The sequence below is a fragment of the Watersipora subatra genome, chromosome 3, assembly GCF_963576615.1.
Source record: "Watersipora subatra chromosome 3, tzWatSuba1.1, whole genome shotgun sequence".
Classification (NCBI taxonomy): Eukaryota; Metazoa; Bryozoa; class Gymnolaemata; order Cheilostomatida; family Watersiporidae; genus Watersipora; species Watersipora subatra.
This window is the reverse complement of record NC_088710.1, coordinates 36160109-36179473: the sequence shown is the minus strand read 5'-3', so window position 1 is coordinate 36179473 and position 19365 is coordinate 36160109. Positions and strand designations below refer to the sequence as shown.

General features: G+C 38.5%; 1 protein-coding gene across 1 annotated transcript; it reads left to right on the top strand.

Annotated features, from left to right (window-relative positions):
- The first annotated feature begins 258 nt into the window (after window positions 1-258).
- LOC137392061 (cilia- and flagella-associated protein 58-like) lies at window positions 259-18299 on the top strand. Its single transcript, XM_068078673.1, has 17 exons — window positions 259-374; window positions 723-832; window positions 4112-4301; window positions 4406-4554; window positions 4728-4884; window positions 6533-6727; window positions 7295-7432; window positions 7632-7791; window positions 8551-8741; window positions 9616-9861; window positions 10798-10944; window positions 11455-11595; window positions 12290-12513; window positions 13493-13604; window positions 15740-15964; window positions 17598-17731; window positions 18047-18299. Exons 1-17 carry the CDS (start codon window positions 345-347, stop codon window positions 18165-18167), a joined length of 2670 nt encoding a protein of 889 aa, XP_067934774.1. The 5' UTR covers window positions 259-344; the 3' UTR covers window positions 18168-18299.
- The last annotated feature ends 1066 nt before the right edge of the window (window positions 18300-19365 follow it).

Genomic DNA, 19365 nt, shown 5'->3' with positions numbered 1-19365 from the left:
TGCTCACACCAAAAAGGAGACCAGTTTGTCGCTTTTCAGTCTGAAATTTTTGTCTTTCGGTTCACTGTGCCGCCTTTTAAATCAAAAGTGTCGCTCAAGTGTCTATTGCCCTGTCACCCAACCGTCCAGTTACCTATCGATTATACGGTATTAGGAAACGATTTCTCCGTGCCGTCAGTGCCTAACTATATGCGGGCCTGCTTTGTCACATAGCAACCATCTTTGTAAAACCACAGTGATAGTGGGTAGCATATTAATACGTATTTAGCTATTAAACGTGTAAGACCGTGTCATTTGTGTAAAAACGCACTGCATTTCATTCCAGTTTCAAAGGGTTTGCTAAAATGGCCGATGACAAAGACGATATAGCGGAGGTAACTATCGTGGTTTCAGTATCTGACTGCTTCATTTCCCCTCTCTATCACAGTTCTAGATGAAACTGAGACAGAGTGGTTTTAAGCTTATTATTATTAAGCTTATGTATTAAAAACACATGAGTGAATTATTTCAGTTTAAGAGAAGCATAACTTTTTGTAAGCTACTAAACGTTTTGCAATAAATACTGAGATATTAGTGTAAAAACAACTAATCGGTTTTGCTAGTTCATAAAAGAAAATTATTACATGTTTCTGATTTGCGTAGCAGCATTTTCGCATACTATGGGCACGTAATTCGGAAGTTGTTTCATTTTTATTTGAAATATAAGCTTTACGTCTTTGTAGACTAAACAGGAAAGAGCCACCAATGTAGGTACCTTGTCGATTGAAGATGGTGCATTTGAATCACTGGAAAAAGACTTTCAGGAGGTTTTGCAAGAGCTCATGGGTGACAGGTAACAGACCACTTTGTTAGTTAAACTTGTTGATGATATTATTCATTCTGTGGTCATTTGGCAAAGCTTTATCCGATACTGTAGTGATTTTAACTTTTGATGCTTCACATACTTGAAATCAAGCCCATTTGTAGTGAACGGAGCTAATTTTTGCTTTATTACAAATGGCTAAATGTAAATGATTTAGATTTTTATTTTAAAAATAAATAAAATGATTTACATTCAAATTTGACAAAAAAAATTAAATTAGTAAGCAAAAAGTTTCCATCAACTTTTGCTAATGTTTAGTCGATCCGTTATAGAATGGAAGTAAAATTTAGTTCAGCTAGTTATTCCTAAGATTTCTCATTGCCTGTTGTATAAATGAATGAACTTACATGCATTGATGCGAAGAAGATGAAGAAGAGAGTCCATCTTTTGTTCCGCTTCCTTATGTACTCCCCACACACCTTATACTACCTAATCTACCAGCTTTACCCACTAGCCTTTTTTGCTAGCTTTATCCAGCTTTATTCACTCACCGTAATTGCCAAAACCACCTGTACTGCTTTGAGCTCAGACACCAATCTAGCCTGAGCTTAACAAATCCTATAATACAACATGCCCTTTCTTTTTTCCTTTTTGTTTTGGGCCACACCATAACTACCAACAAGCAGACGCAGTAACTCACCTTACTTGTGTTGCTCGTTACCTGACTCTGTTAGGTTAGTCTCCATAGGCTATGCCTCTGGCTTGTCTAACCCTGTGCCACTGCCAAAAATACTCTCCTCATTACTGCCAGCTCCATTGCCAGTGTGTACTCGCTTTTCCATCACCCTGACCTCCGCCACTATCAATACTTTCACAGTGACCACTGTCACAACCAACACTATTTCCACCAGCTCCGACTAACCCAGAGATTTTTGGTTGGGTCAGTAATGACTACTCAACCTCATCTCCATCTCTTCTGTTTTTACCTCGCTCTCCCCAATAAGAGGCGGGCTCGACAGGCATCCCGTGGGAGGTCTCCACCTAAGCCGTAATTGGCTGCACAGGTGATGGCACCACAGAGCTGGGAGTTGACTTAGGCCTAGACCTATCTAGTTCGACCTGACCATCCACCAGTACAGGTCTGCTACCAGCAATTCTCCTCTGAACCTCGGCTAACTCCTGCACTGCTACTCTGAATGCCTTGACATTTTCCAACTCTATGACTGCTGCCTCACGTATGGCTTTTAGCCTATCCAATTTCTCCTTTGACTTCCTCCACACCTCCTTTTCCTCCCTCTCAATCTCTGCTACCTTTCTATCATGACCATCTCTGTCTAGCATTCCATTGCTGGATACCTCAGCTAAAAAGAGCAAACCTTTTCCATTACAGATACTGGTTCAGCTAATTGCTTAGCACCTTCACTTACCTCAGCGTGACTGTGTTTCCTATCATGGCTCATAGATACTTCCACCTCTCTGGTGGCTTGACCTCTCCCTCCTTGACTACCAATTTCTCCATCAATGTCATTGAGCTGGTTTTCGATATACCTTTTTATTATTGCCTATCCACCACTCTTCACTCACTTGGTTTTACAAGTCCGCAAATCTTGACCTGTGTGACCTTTCTTAGCATCGTTCTCCCTGTCAGACTTATTTGTCAGGTTTTGCAACTTGACATCATCTGAAACATAACTTGACCCAGCAATAATGGCTCTCGACGAAAATGGCTTAACTAGCTTAATACTTCTACATTCCTTAACAGGCTCGAACTTGCTTTCGCATAATGCATTTACATCAGCAATAATTTTAGCTGCTTTAACTCCTTGGCCTAGTCATTCATCTTCACCATATTTATCTCTAGAGCCAGTAATTCTTGCACTTTTATCTTTGCTACTGTTGCTGTACCTTTCATCATGCCTACCCATCTCTCACTTCTCAAGCCAACTGTCTCTCTCATATCTGTTCATACTGTAATCTTTGGGTCTATCCCACTTATCCCTTACACCATGAGGACTTTCTCCGTTCAAATACCTCTTCCTACTGCTATATCTACTGCCATACCTTACTTCTCTACCCTTATTTCTGCAATATAGGATATGTGTCCTCGTTGCCGACAAGACAAAAATTTAATGGAGGGACAACTCCGCATCTCATGGCCACTACGCTTGCAATTGTAGCATACTCTATCTTCGCTACCTTCTCTACTATTTGCTCTACATCTAGAGACATACCTCTCCCTGCTATGTTCTCTATACTTCCTACCGTCTCTGACCTTGTTATACTCTTGACTTTTTGCCCTATACCTACTAACATCACGCTCATCACTACTATCCCCATAATACTTTTTACCACTCTTAGGGCTGCCTCTATGGGAAAATCTACTTCCTGAGTTGTAACTTCGATCTCTACCACCACTCCACCACTCCGGTACTGCGCACGACTGTCGATTTCTGACACCTTTGCTACCTTTATCTCAATCTCGCTTTTTAAGTCAGTACCTCTACTCTCCGCCCTCAAGAACCTATCTGAATTATTTGCCATCTCGCGAGCCCTCAATGCCTCATTTAAAAACACCCAAGTCAAATTGGCGTTTTTCATCAAATCTCTACTTACTTCTCTATTCCTCAATCCGTTAACCGCCACTACAAGGGCAAACCTTGTCTTATCATCGTTATTCGCTACCTCAGCATATCTGCTCAAACTCTTTACCTGTTGTACGTACTCTCTATCACTTTCCCCAAGTGCCTGTCTAGCTGTCAAATACTTATGCCCCTTTACAAACATGCTCTCCTGTCTACCATGGTATTCCTGCAAAATGCCCACTGCCTCTTCATAAGTGGAGTTTGCACCCTCCACATCAAATCCTCCACCTTTCAATACTTCTCTACCGTTATGCCCAATAGCTCTCTATAGTGGCACTAATCTAGCTCTATCCCTCATAATAGGCACTCTGTCGCCAGCATCATCTTCATAAACTCTCCTCTCAACTGCACTGTATATACATAAATTCATTTCTTCTATAAATCTCTCCCACGAACCATCACCGTGCTCACCAAACACAAGCTTTGGGTAACCGATCTCCATCACGTCACAATATATTTCATGCCAACTCTCTCTACGCTTCTCCTTTAATTTTCAACTACTATCTCTTAGTGAATAAGAAATTTCACAGCTTTGACATCTCACAGCCACGGCAAATAGTGTTTTTACTGCACTGGTGTTTTAGTCAAATCAGTATTTGATAGCTTAGTCATTTGGTCTTTGACTACGATGCATTCATATTTACCGACAAGCTCTTTACCATTTTAGGAGTCTGGAAAAATTTCGAGTCGAGTATGAAAAATTACATCGAGCTCTCAAGAAATCTCACGAAAGTGAGAAACGGCTTATGGCAAAGTGCAGAGAATTAAACGCCGACATTGTCTCTAATGCCGCTAAGATGCAAACTGCGCTGAAGTTGTCGCAAGAAGATCAAGCTACAATTGCATCATTGAAAAAGGTAAAGTGTTGTCAGGCAATAGGCTGAGTTAGAGATCATTTTCTAATATGTATTTTGTTAAGAACTTCTTGTACTATTTACCTAGCTATAACGTGATAATTTAGGAGATTGAAAAGGCTTGGAAAATGGTGGACGCCGCTCATGATAAGGAAACTAGAGCGAAAGATACTATTCAATCATTGAAACAAGAAATTGCCAACTTGAGCAAGCTGGTCGAGCAAGGTGCTGGTCTGACGATGGGTCAAGAGCACAGGTATATTGCTAAATATACATGTACAATGCACTCCCTAGTTATCTTCCCTTTTCATTGAAAGGTTTGGTTGAATTCAAATCTAGGTGTTTTTACTAGAGTCACGTGACAATGCTTACACTTACAACTTTTACTACTGGTTAGACTTATTGCTTATACAATGTCTGATGTTGTAGTGTTAATGAGCTGCTCAAGGTGAAAGAAGAATTGACAAAGGAGAGAGATGAACAGCTGACAGAGATTGTCAAGTTGAGAGAACAGATGGCTCAAGCTGAAGCTGAACAAAGTAAGCTTGAGGAAGCTCAGGAAGAAGCCAAGCAAAAGATACAAGAGGTTTGTTCTGTTTTAGTGTAAATATACACATGTATAAATGTATATATATATATATATATATAGTTATACTATGCTATATACTATAATATATATATATTATATATATAAATATACTTATATATATTTATATATAAGTATATATAATTAAGTATATACAAATACTTCCAGATTACGCAAATCGTAAGTAATCGTAAGTAAATCGTAATACGTAAACATATACTTATGTTTACCTAAGTTATAGGTTACTCATGCTACAGACAGTACTGTTTCGGCCATTGAAGCCTCATCAGTGCAGCTCAGAGCTTAGGCAGGGGACACAAATCCCATTACCAATGAGAGTTGACTTCCTGCCATGAAACAACGAAGTTGCCTCACAGACTTTAAGAAAGTCAATGTGCTGGCACCAGAGTGCTCTAATCACAAATGTGATGAGCTTTGCACAAAGGCTAATAGTGCCGCACCTCTCAGTATGATGTTAAGTTATAGGTTATATACATATTTTACTTGGGTTTTACCTACCCTTTTTACCTTTGTTTGAAATCTATATACAGTGAAACTCGGATAACTCGCCCTCGGATATATCGAACACATGGTTAACTCGAATGGATTTGCTTGGTCCGTTCCCATGCAATGATAAATGGCTTTAGATAACTCGACCGAAACTCCGTTAACTCGAGCAGTTTTTTTCCAAACGGCTACCGAGACGGTTGTTACTATCGCTTTAGAATATCACTTTATTCCAAGCCATAGAGATAAACATCGACTTTTAGTAGTTCTTAGGCCTCGTTATTACCAACATCGGCAAATATTTTCATTAACGACTTTTCTAAAGGTTTGCAAAAATCAAATTTTACCAAACATCCGCTTAGCGATAAGCCCTCCGAAAGCAAGAAAAGCGAGGTAAAATTTGGATAACTTAAAAATAATATTGGCAAAATTGATAATGGGTTTTTAATAGTAAAGCAGTTTTGTAATAACTGACTTACTGCAAAATTGATCTTGGTTAAAACGCTCGGTAGAAAAATACGTATGTATTTTTTCTGAGCGTTTTAATCGCGATCAAGTTTTGCCAATTTTAATCTGAGCATGTCCTGGCAGTCACATCACCTAAAGCAACAAACAAATCTCAAGTGATAGAAAAATATCTATACTTTCTGATTAAAAATATTTAAAACTTCACACGAAAAACCCTTTAACTTGCAACAAGCAATCTATGCTTTTGATTTATATATAGTTTGTATATGTACATGTATCTACTGATAAATACGTGCACTTATGACTGTCCTGATAACTTGAACGCTCTAATAACTCGAACACTTTTGCTCGGTCCATTGAAGTTTGAGTTATCCGTGTTTCATTGTATATAAAATATTCATATATATATACAAAAGTATAAGAATCTGTTTAAAATTATTCAACAAATTTCTTACTTTTAAAGGTTTGGTGTATAATCACAAGACTGGATCAAGTTTGATTGGGGCATTGCTAAGAGTTAGCCTCTGGCCCTTAACCCTTCTAGCAACCTCAACTGTCTGCTTTGGCCCTTAACCCTTCTAGCAACCTCAACTGTCTGCTTTGGCCCTTAACCCTTCTAGCAACCTCAACTGTCTGCTTTGGTTTAGCTTATATTGAGAAGTTGGCATTTTAGCTGACACAAGATATACAAATGAGGAACAATGAAGCGCAGAGAGAGTCACGTCGAAGAGACAAGATGGAGAAGGAACTGAAGCAGGCCAAGGCCGACCACGAGGCTAAGAGCAATGATGTTAAGAATCTGGTCAGCGCAATCGACAGATACAAGGCTGATGTGAACAAACTTGAACAACAGCTGAAAGAGCAAAGGGTATGTTTGACTTCTAGTTGGAGTTGTCGTTGGACTAGATGAATATTTATTAATGAGTTAGTAGCTTGACAAGCTCATTTCTAAACTGGTACTATGATACATAACATCAGTTTAGGAGGCACAATTATTGATTATTGATGAATTTTATTGAAAACTAAAAGTTCCTTTTTGCAGGTGGTTTTACTAAAAAGCTCTCACTGCATTCTTGCTGTTATGTAGTTAACATCAAGTACATATCCTCTATCTATTAACAATGCTGAGCGATTGGGAGTTGTCACCTTTTATTTGAATATTTAACAAGAGCGCATTACAAAATATTGAATTAACAGTTTAGACAACTACAAACTAAAATTTGTGTAATTTACATATGTTGAGTTATTTTCATGAGAGGTTTCTAATGACAGGATTGTCTAAAATTCAGTTGAAGATGTTTGGCCAATGGTACAACATACTTATCCACATTCCATAGGTGAGTTACAACTATGGCCTGCAAATAGGTATGGCCTCCTATGCCCACAGTTAAAGCTTCTCACTCTTTTCAGCAATACCTTCTGCTATGTTTGACAGATTACCAATGAGAGGAACATCAAAGAAAGTGATATTCTTAACAGCAGGTTTCAGAAACTGCAACAAGATCTGCAGGAACAGATGGGACTTTCTGATGGCATTCACCAAGAAAATCAGCAGAAGGCGCAAGAACTTAAGGTCTGCTATGCTCATCTGTTAGTACTGTCCATGTTTCTAGTGTCAATCTAGGTAGTATATATGTCAATGCACTAGCTGTTTAGAGGTTTTCAGAAGACAAAAGCGTACTTATCCACATTCCATATGAATTCACTATGCAATGCGAACAAGTCCGGTTTTGGCACCAGCCATTATTGTATAGCATATTTTGGGCTAATAGCAAAAGGAAGATGAGGTGAATGCTCTCAAGACGGAAGCAGCAAGGCTGAATAGAACAAGGGAGGCAATTCAGAGAAAGCTTCGTATGGTCGAGGACCATAAGTCTGAGGTGGAGCAGTCAAAGGAAACACTGAAGGGAAACATCACGGCTTTGGAACGAGGTTTGTAAATGGTTGTGTAGTCTTCCTTCTACAGGTTTCCAAGTTGTCCTCCCTTGTTGTCAGATGTCTTGTGACTCCCATGTCATCAATTGGTTATCTATTTAATCAGCGTGGATCCTGAAAACATGATACATGAAAAATCTGATTTGGCAGGTAGGTTTAGTTTGGCAGGCAGGCAGGTTGACAGGCAGGTACCTTGATATGATTGTTAGTGGAAAGCAGGTACCTTGATATGATTGTCAGTTGAAAGCAGGTACCTAATATGATTGTCAGTGGAAAGCAGGTACCTTGATATGATTGTCAGTTGAAAGCAGGTACCTTGATATGATTGTCAGTTGGAAGCAGGTACCTTGATATGATTGTCAGTGGAAAGGAGGTACCTTGATATAATTGTCAGTGGAAAGCAGGTACCTTGATATGATTGTCAGTTGAAAGCAGGTACCTTGATATAATTGTCAGTTGAAAGCAGGTACCTTGATATAAATGTCAGTTGAAAGCAGGTACCTTGATATGATTGTCAGTGGAAAGCAGGTACTTCAGTGTAGAAGCAGCATGCAGGACATAATAGATCTTAACCATGTATTTAATAGACTAATATAGTTGTGTAACCAATGTATTGTTGTGATATTAGTATCGAAATAGTCATAATCTTATGGAATCTGAAATATTATAAATAGTTAATTAGCCGCTAATAAAATTTTTCAAGCTAAAACTTCAGTAAAGGGGTTGTAGCCTAAACACTACAGGTATTTTTGGCAGAGCTGGAGTCAGCGAGAAAGCAAGCAGAGGCAGACAGGAAGGCGATTGATGACCTGATGAGAGAGCGAGATATTCTTAACAAGAACATGCTCAAAGCTGCCGCTGCTACTCAGAAGCAGCTCAATCTTGTCAAGTTGCATGAGCAGAGCAAGAAGACTCTCGAGCAGGAAATTCAAAACTACAAGGAGGAGGCAAGTCAATAATAATTGATATGATTGTCAGTTGAAGACAGGTACCTTAATATGATTGTCAGTTGAAGACAGGTACCTTGATGTGATTTTCAGTTGAAAACAGGTACCTTGATATGATTGTCTGTTGAAGACAGGTACTTTGATATGATTGTCAGTTGAAGACAGGTACCTTGATATGATTTTCAGTTGAAAACAGGTACCTTGATATGATTGTCAGTTGAAGACAGGTACTTTGATATGATTGTCAATTGAAAACAGGCACCTTCATATGATTGTCAGTTGAAGACAGGTACCTTGATATGGTTGTCAGTTGAAGACCGTTACCTTGATATGATTATATAGGTATACACACTACAAGCTATACCCATTACTACGAGGCAAAAACTACTTGAATGTCTCAAATTATTTTTTAAAAGTTGACAACTGTTACTGTAGCACACGAATAGCAGCTAGAGAAAGCAGAGGATTACAATCAGATCAAGTTATAAGTGAAGACATTTTGACTTGGAGCTGCACTTATAACGATACAATGACTTCTAGCTTTTCCACATCTACAAAATTTGTTTTATAAGATAGTATTGGATAAAAACATATGCGACTATATGACTAGTGCTTAGAACAATAAAACAGCCTATAAATCTGTCCGACAGTGTTTGGAATTATTGTCATTAAAGAATTGCAAGATTAATTGTAAATGTCATATGGAAAGGCAACAGGCTAACTAGCAACTGGCATATTAGCATGCCAATAAATAACTGACAAGTCGACTCAATAACTACCAACTGGCAACCCACATGATGTGTAGCAAATAACATATCAAGTTTAAGCTAAACTTCCACCGCTACCTTTACAGACAACTAACATATATCTCTAGGCTCAGAAACAACGAAAGATTATCTACCAACTCGAGAAGGAGCGAGACAGGTACATCAATGAGGCTAGCGACCTGACGCAGAAAGTGCTGCAGCATATGGAAGAGGTCAAGGTCAGAGAGATGTCTATCTTTGATTACAAGAAGAAGATTGCTGAAGCTGAAACCAAACTTAAGCAACAGCAAAATCTATATGAAGCTGTCCGAAGTGACAGAAACCTCTACAGCAAGAACCTCATCGAGGCTCAAGTAAGTATAATTAGACATCAATGTAGCAGATTCTCGCTGAGTAATATTTGTAACGCGGTTTTGAGTTGCGCAGGGAGAGCGTACTTCATAACATTCCATATGAAAACTTACTATGGTGTGTGATGAGGTACGCTTTCCACACGTCCGTTTGATTCATGCCAAATGGTGGCACGGTCATGTTAACCAGTATTGATTATGGTTAGTCGCTCGCGTAGGCTCGACCATAAAAGCAATGGCATACTTCATAACATTCCATATTAGATGCTCATATGCGAGTGCCATCAAGTATGCCACCACTGTTACTTGTTCTCTTCCGGGAAGACTTTCTGCTTCCTCTATGTCAAACTTCTGCAATGGTTGATTTTGAGAGTTAGTTATAACTAGTTCATCTCCCGGGCATCACATCTCATACATAGTGGTTTCATGCTGTATTTCATATTCACATATCATACTTCATAGTCGTATATCACTTTTCAGAGTAAAAAATCACATCTGAATCGCATCACATCTTGTGGTCACATCACATCTTGTAGCCACATCACATCTTGTAGTCACATCACATCTTATAGTCACATCACATGCTGTAGCCACATCACATGTTGTAGTCACATCACATGTTGTAGTCACATCACATGTTGTAGTCACATCACATCATGTAGCCACATTACATCTTGTAGTCACATCACATCTTGTAGTCACATCACATGTCGTAGTCACATCACATCTCGTAGTCACATCACATTTTATAATCACATATCACATCTCTTAGACACATTATTAGACAAATAGTTTCTCAGTAATTGTCGAACTGAATTGAATTGTAATGATTTTGTATAGTGTAATTCAGTTATGTACATGGAACTACTACTTGATGAGATAAGCACAAGTTTAACATACGGGATCAATTCTATTATTTCTCTGTTAATCCTTCTCTAGGATGAAATCACAGAAATGCAACGCAAGCTAAAGATTATGAATCATCAAATAGACCAGCTCAAAGAGGAAATAACTTCCAAGGAGCAGGCACTGGTTAAGGAGCACCTTGACAGGCAGAGAGTTGAAAAGGAGAAAGACAATTTAAAGGTAAATAGTCGTCTATCATATTATGTTATGTTATATACTAGCCGACTGGGCTATTATGGGCAATATTATATATTAATATGCATTGAAAATAATGCAAGACAAACATGTTATTGGTCCATTCAATGATGATAACAATTCAGTATGATCTTGTACACTTTGAATCATTATATTAATTCTTTACTATGAATATAGCAATTGTTTGCAATTCTAATGTATATCCTGTTTATCTCTTTGAAGTACACCCTTTTACATTTACCCAATAATGAAGCATTCAATTAGTGTTCATTATAAAAAGTAGATTTTAACGTATTTCAAACACCTCACAAGAATTGATTGACAATGTTATGGTTTGGTTGTTTCAATGTTTGCAAAAATAGCCTATTTCACATGATCTAATTTACATGATGGCTTAGATTCCAGAGGGTTTTAACAACAGGCTGCCATTGGCTAGCCATTAGTTAGCTCATCTGAATATGTTTTTACTCTTTCAAACCATGCTCGTGACCACAGGCTGAGCTGCAACGAATGAAGCAAATGGCTGCAGAAAGCAAAGCCTACATTGAGGCGCAGGAAGCGGAGGAGCGGAAATTGCTAAAGATTATTTCTGAGGCTGACGCTGAGCGAGTGCGACAGAAGAAGGAGCTTGATCAGGTTAGAACCAGAGGCTGCGATTAGTCATTATAAACTGCATGTGTTAGGCTTGCTTCACTTGTTCACTATGAAGATATACATGAGCATGATGCTCAAGTAAAAGGGAGGAAAGAAAGGGATGTAGCAGCTACGCTAGATGCTCAGGTTGGGGTAGAAGGGGAAAAGGAATGCAGGGTTGGTAGGGGAGATTTTGAATGTATTGGCAGTTATCAGGTGGGGGCTATAGCTGAGTGTCAGCAACCTTGAGTTTTTGAGGTAAACCCTGCAGTTTAGCCTAGAAAGGCTGGCAGGATAAAAAAAAGGGGCCAAGAAGATGGGCAGGTGTTGGGGGTTCAGGCGATGAGGGGGATCAGGGATAAGGGAGGGGTCAGGGGATGAGGAAGGGGTCAGGGATGAGTGAGGCAGGTACATGCATTCATCACTACTACTAGTCAAGCTGACAGTTTCGGTGATTGATTGTTAGACGAAAAGCAGAGAGAATATTTGGGATGCCATGCTGACCTCATAACAAATATTTTGTTACCATCAAGACGTCATTTACTAACTGTTTAATGATCAGCTTTACGACTAGAGATGATAATTATAGTCAGTATTCTCTAGTTGTCTATACTGTGTCCGCTCAAATATCACCAGTGGGACTCAGTTGTCTGGCATGTAGGTCTTTAGCTATGACTAGATAGAAACCATTTTGTAGGTGATAAGTGAACGAGACATCCTTGGCACTCAGCTCGTGAGAAGAAATGATGAGCTCGCACTGCTTTATGAGAAAATAAAGATCCAACAGTCGACTTTGAACAAGGGAGAGATTCAATATAACCAGCGACTCGAAGACATTCGGGTTCTTAAGCTGGAAATCAAGAAACTAAGGAGGGAAAAGGGAATCCTCCAGAAGAGTGTGGCTAATGTTGAAGATCTCAGGTTACTATATTATTTAATAATTCCATTGACTGGTTTTACGTTTACATACAGTATAGTCTTACTTAGAGCTCAAGATAACTATATAATCTAGCTGTAACATATCAGTGCTCAAGTATTCTAACACTGTGAAGCCCAATCAAGTAGAATAATGCCTCATTCATTGGCAAGAAGCCAAGGCATTAGCTATGAAAAAGGCAGAAAGCAATGTTTTTTTAAAGTTAAAACAACAAATAATAAAAAGGTAAGAAATGGTATTTAGATAAATGCTTTAGAAGTCTCCGAAGCCATTCAGTGGTTGTTGTGCGGAAGTAAGTGAAGTGATGTAAATATAAGGAAGATGAAAATGAGTGAAAGTGGAGATAAGTGGAGAGGCTGGTCAGAATATTAAAGAGCAGATTTATAAGAACATCAAATACAAGGAGTTTACATTTAATAATGTTTGGTTGTCTAAATTAGATTCGCTCTATATCTCTAACTTGACATCTCACTACGCCCCTTCATCTCCTGAATTGCCAAGGCTATATCTCAATTCGCTTGTCTTTGACACACGGATGCTGCGATAATAGGAACTTTTATTTATGTATAATTATGTTATCATCTTAGTTACTTGCAATATTTGGTTTTTTATATTTAGTTTTATATAATGCATTTGTTTCCGAACTACATTATCACCCAAGTATTGATCATGAACTGTTGGTCATTACAACGATTGTAAATAAACTTGGATGTATTCTTATATGAATCTTAGCTCCAACGTACAACTGCCTTGACATTGCAACCCAATTATTAAAATGGATTATCTTGTATGGTTGTATTATTATAACGGATGTCTTTGTTCTCGGAAGTTGCCAACTTACCAACTGTATTGCTGAGCCATTAGCTTAGTTTAGCAGAAATAACCTGGCAAAAATATAGTTGTAATCATGTTTGTTGCTGGTTATTATATGCGAGTCACTCTACAAGAACAGTCCATTTGTAGACGAGAGGTCTACCACATCCAGCGAGAGCTGCTGCGGGAAAGAACAAGATGCAAAGCACTTGAAGAAGAGCTCGAAAATCCCATGAACATCCATCGCTGGAGAAAACTAGAGGTATTTCATGTGAACAGGCCTCTAGTTACTCGCCAATGGACTGTTGGCTAGCTACTAGCCACTGGACTGTTTACTACCTACTAGCCAATGGACTGTTAGCTAGCTACTAGCCAATGGATCGTTTGCTACCTACTAGCCAATGGACTGTTAGCTAGCTACTAGCCAATGGATCGTTTGCTAGCTACTAGCCAATGGATCGTTTGCTAGCTACTAGCCAATGGATCGTTTGCTAGCTACTAGCCAATGGATTTGTTGTTATTAATAGCTTACACCTGGGTGCTTTTTCCATAGAACACCAACTCGCACTTACTCAAAGTTTTTGCCAATTATCTTGTGTCTGACATATTACGATTAAGAAAAACTACTCTATTGTAACCCTAACTCTATCTTAACTCTATTGTTACTGTAACTCTATTGTAACTGTAACTCTATTTTAACTCTATTGTAACTGTAACTCTATTTTAACTCTATTGTTACTCTAACTCTATTTTAACTCTATTGTTACTGTAACTCTATTGTAACTGTAACTCTATTTTAACTCTATTGTTACTGTAACTCTATTTTAACTCTATTGTTACTGTAACTCTATTGTAACTGTAACTCTATCTTAACTCTATTGTTACTGTAACTCTATTGTTGCTGTAACTCTGTTTTAACTCTATTGTTACTGTAACTCTATTGTAACTGTAACTCTATTTTAACTCTATTGTTACTCTAACTTTATTACAAGTCTTATTAAGCCCCTTAGACTGGTTCACACTATATCGCCATTTGTCAGCGTTTTCCTTGCAGAGTTCATCGTCGATTATGTGAACCGTGAACCAATGGCATCGATGAAGCAACACGGACATGTTGGAAAGAATGCAGCTGTCAAACTTTCCTGGTATTTCGCCAAGCATCGACGACCGCCTTTCAAATGTGAACCCTTTCGGCGATAGTAATTTGCGGTTGCGGATAGCATGGTTTATTAATTTCCGTTTATGATAGTCGCTGCGAGACTAGTATTTGATTACAGCACGCGAAAACTAAGAGGTTTCTTCGCGAGAATTTAAAAAGAAAAATGAGAACACTACGTCACAGAGTATTTCCTGATGCAAACGCAACGCGGATGGCTTTGCGATAGTGCGAACAATCGTTATCATCGATGATCACCAAAGTATTGTGGCATCAACGCCGAGCGATATAGTGTGAACCAGCCTTTATTTGTAGATTACGCTAAAGGCTACTTAGCCTCGATGTTGTGCCTGCACATTTGTCGCATTAGAAGCCATGGCGAGCTTGTTAAGCTTCTGCCACGGCCACTAATTAGTTCTGAAACAGGCATTTGCTCTTTGTTCTCGTCCAGCAGGTACTGCAGCCGGCTACAATTAATCAGCCAAATTCATGGTACTAAACAAAGGCAGCGCTGCCCGACACTCAAATGGAACAAATTCTGCAATAGCTGCAACTACCTTAGCAGTACTAATGGCAGCTTTAGCTTCGGCAGCGTATTACTAGCCAATAAAGGATGAGCGTAGCAGCAGTAGGCACTGATTGTTATGATCAGTCCTTTGAATGAAATGGCTTTTATTGCATTTCTCATGGCTACTATCAAATAAAAATTGCTTACCTTCACCTGTGAGCATGTACATCGATAAAGCTGTCGGAATGCACACTCATTTAACGTGTACATTAGTGTACTAAACATTCACGTAAAATCAACATACCCGTTATGACATATACCCACTGAATATATACATGTACATCACAGCTTAACATTCACGTTGCTATGTTCAGAATGGTGGTTACGACTGGCAGGTCATACGCATACACCATGCAAACATACACCATACAAACATACACCATACAAACATACACCATACAAACATACACCATACAAACATACACCATACAAACATACACCATACAGACATACACCATAAAAACATACACCATACAAACAACATACACCATACAAACAACATACACCATACAAACAGTGCACATATCGGCTAACAACCTGTGAGTGCTTCCAATGTTTTCAAAATGCCGAGTATTTGTGCATTAACATGTAATTGATATGTTATATGTTGTTCTGGAGATTTATTTTATTATATGATCACCTTCGATTTCATAACTTTGACTTTCTTGTTTAGGGATCTGACCCAAGCACTTATGAGATGATACAGAAGATACAGGCATTACAAAAACGACTCATAGCCAAGACCGAAGAGGTCGTTGAAAAAGAGTTGCTAATTCAAGAGAAGGAGAAATTATATGTAGAGCTCAAGCACATCTTAGCCAGACAACCAGGACCAGAGGTGGCTGAACAACTGAGCATCTATCAGTCAACTCTCAAAGATAAAACCAAACAGCTCAAGGTATCATGTTTAGTCAACTACTAGCCCAGGTTAATCCTATTAGGAACAGAGTGAAAAAAATGTCACTGCAATATGGCCGTCAACATTTCAGTCAATGCAATATGGCCGTCAACATTTCAGTCAATGCAATATGGCCATCAACATTTCAGTCAATGCAATATGGCCATCAACATTTCAGTCAATGCAATGTGGCTGTCAACATTTCAGTCAATGCAATATGGCTGTCAGCATTCTAGTTAATGCAATATGGCTGCCAACATTCTAGTCAATGCAATATGGCTGTCAACATTCTAGTCAATACAATATGGCTGTCAACATTCTAGTCAAGGAAATATGGCTGTCAACATTCTAGTTAATGCAATATGGCTGTCAACACTTTAGTCAAGGAAATATGGCTGTCAACATTCTAGTTAATGCAATATGGCTGTCAACACTTTAGTCAAGGAAATATGGCTGCCAATATTCTAGTCAAGGCAATATGGCTGTCAACATTGTAGTCCACATGGCCTATAAAATTATCTAGTTTTAAAAGTGCGTTAGCCAAATTTCATGCGTGCTAACTGAAATGATGTTTTCGTCATTCTGGTTTTCATTCTTTCATGTTTCTCATTCTGGTCATGCGGATGAAGTTAATGCTGTGACACAAGCTATGAGATAGTATTATTATTATCTTTGTATTTGTAAAAAAAAACATGTGCATTGAGCTAAGGCTATGCCTGTATTTTTGTTCTAATTTTGACTTGCTACAAATGATTAAAAAATTTTATGCATTTGAGGAATTGATGTAGGCATAGCATTGATCTGATATGAGCAAAGGTACTAGTGGTAGTACTTGGCATATTACTCACCAGTGATAATCACTCATTGTCTGTGTGTAGAACTTAGGAACTTAGGAGGTACGTCCAGTCAGCTAATACTTGTAGGCAGTAGCCAAATTCACCACAATATAACATACCTGTTGTCACTTGCTCCGCCGTGCCTCAACCTGTTGAATGATACCCTTTTTCTTACGTGGCATGACTCACTCGAGCAATGGATGACTCCGCACAGGCGCACGCACCGGTCTAACTTGACATCTGATGCCTACCAGCATCATAATTTAGTGCAGCCAAGTGAAACAAAGGGGCTGTTAGGTCAAATATTTGACCTTTTAATCAGGCCACAGACTTTTCTGGCTTAGAAGAAGACAACAAGCGCTGTCAGGCTTAGTAGCTGGCTCATTTAGTCGTTTCAAAGTGCTTCACGACTCCTTTCTCTTGTATTTTATATTCGTTAATATCTGTATTCTCAAATGGCTAGTATAAATCAGGTCACCCATAGCTTTTTGTATTTTGTTGTGCCTGTCAGTTCGTGAATAATTATCAGTCTCTCCCTCAGTATTATGCAGAGAAATTCTTGCCCAAGTTATCCTGGCACCTGGTACATAGAGTAATACTAGCAACTAATACATAGAGTTATACTAGTACCTCATACATAGTGTTATAGCTCCTAAAACATAGAGCTATCCTTGCCTCTGACAAATTGAATTATAATAGCACCGGATACATAGAGTTATATTATCGCCTAAGACATAGAGTTATTCTAGTTCCTAGTATAGTCAGTGAAATGCTTAATGATTGTGCTGACATTGCAGAGCATGGCAAGTGAGCTGAACATGTACGAATCACAAGTTGCGGAATACAAATATGAAATAGAGAGACTAGCTCGAGAACTTCAAGACGTTAAAAAGAAGTATTATATGCAAAAGAAGAAGGAGCAAGCAGCCAGGTACAAAAGCTATGTGACCATTTCACTTTTGTTGAACATACATAGTAATGTACAGCTAACATGTTAGGATGTTTATAAGTTATGTGAATACACAAAATAATTGTAAAACTATAGAACTTGAAGCCATGTAGAGGTATAGAAGATGGCTAGCAGTAGATATGCAGCTATTTTTATCAATTTCTGGGATGCTGGTAAAGAGAAAGCTTTAGACTATGGCGTATCTCACCTCTTTTCCAACGAAATATGTATGCCCTTCAGTTGCCCTATTGATGACGCTCTATGAGCAGGTAATTGCAGTTGATTGTTTGGCTGCAGGGAGAAGGAACGTGCGATCAATCAGGCTGGCATGCCTGTCATACAACCTCAGAAAGGAGCTGACCAAGCAAGGTTTACTGGCGGAGGCTTTAACCTCAAACAATCTTCAGCAAAAGCATGATTTTGTCAGTTTCCATCTCTTAAGACTTTGCATTGTTGGTTTGCATAGGTTATACATATACAATGGCTATACAATGGCTATACAATGGCATATTTGCTTTTTATTAACCACTTGGTAACTCACAAGTTAATATGGTGGATTTTTCAATGGTTTAAAATAAAAGATTCAGCATTTTGTGACAACATGACGTACTTTAGTTTTAGGGTATTAAAGGCTTGGGCACCTGTGATAGCGTTCATGAGAGTTGTCTTCTCTCTAGCAACAGTCATAAGAGTTGTCTTGCCTCTAGTAGCAGTTATGAGAGTTGTCTTGCTTCTAGCAAAATTCATGAGAGTTGTCATGCCTCTAGTAACAGTCATAAGAGTTGCCATGCTTATAGTAACAGTCATAAAAATTGTCGTGCTTCTAGTAACAGTCATGAAAGTTGTTTTATCTCTAGTAATACTCACAAGAGTTGTCTTGCCTCTAGTAACAGTCATGAGAGTTGTATTGTTTCTAGTAGCAATCATGAGAGTTGTCTTGTCTGTAGTACCAGTCATGAGAGTTGCCTTGCCGCTAGTAGCAGTCGTGAGAGTTGTCTTGTTTTTAGTAATAGCCACGAGAGTTGTCTTGCTTGTAGTAACAGTCACGAGAGTTGTCATGCCTCTAGTAACAGTCATGAAAATTTTCGTGTTTCTGGTAATACTCATGAAAGTTGTCTTGCCTCTACTAAGAGTCATGAGAGTTGTCTTGCCTCTGGTAATAGTCATGAGAGTTATGGTATACTTAGCGACAGTTGGTCAGATTTATTGATAACATAAGCGATCAGCTAGTTTATTTATAATAAATACCTAGCAGGTTAATAAGTGCGCAGCAAGTTTACTTATACAATTGACTAGCAGGATGAGAAATGATGCATGCTGTAAGTTAGTTTACACAATATCTAAAAAACAATCACATAATGTACAGCTGTAGCTCGCTCAACATAATCTTATGTTGAGCGAGCTCCAGCTATATATATATATATATATATAGCTTCAGCTTCCCTATATATGGTATATCTATATACATGTATATATACATACCGGTATATTGATTGCAGTTCACCCTTTCAGTATTAGCCACAAGTAAAACTACAGCTAGCCTTTGATTTCAGATACTTTAATCCAAGTATTACTAAAAATGCATAGCAGTACCTGCTAACTGCAGCTGTGTTCAA

What these genes read in the sequence shown, in the direction of transcription:
- LOC137392061 (XM_068078673.1), top strand. Translation starts at nt 345, where the DNA reads ATGGCCGATGACAAAGACGATATAGCGGAG. An exon ending in CAAGAGCTCATGGGTGACAG is followed by an intron (nt 833 to 4,111) that starts GTAACAGACCAC and finishes TTACCATTTTAG; the next exon opens with GAGTCTGGAAAAATTTCGAG. An exon ending in AGGAGAAAGACAATTTAAAG is followed by an intron (nt 10,945 to 11,454) that starts GTAAATAGTCGT and finishes TCGTGACCACAG; the next exon opens with GCTGAGCTGCAACGAATGAA.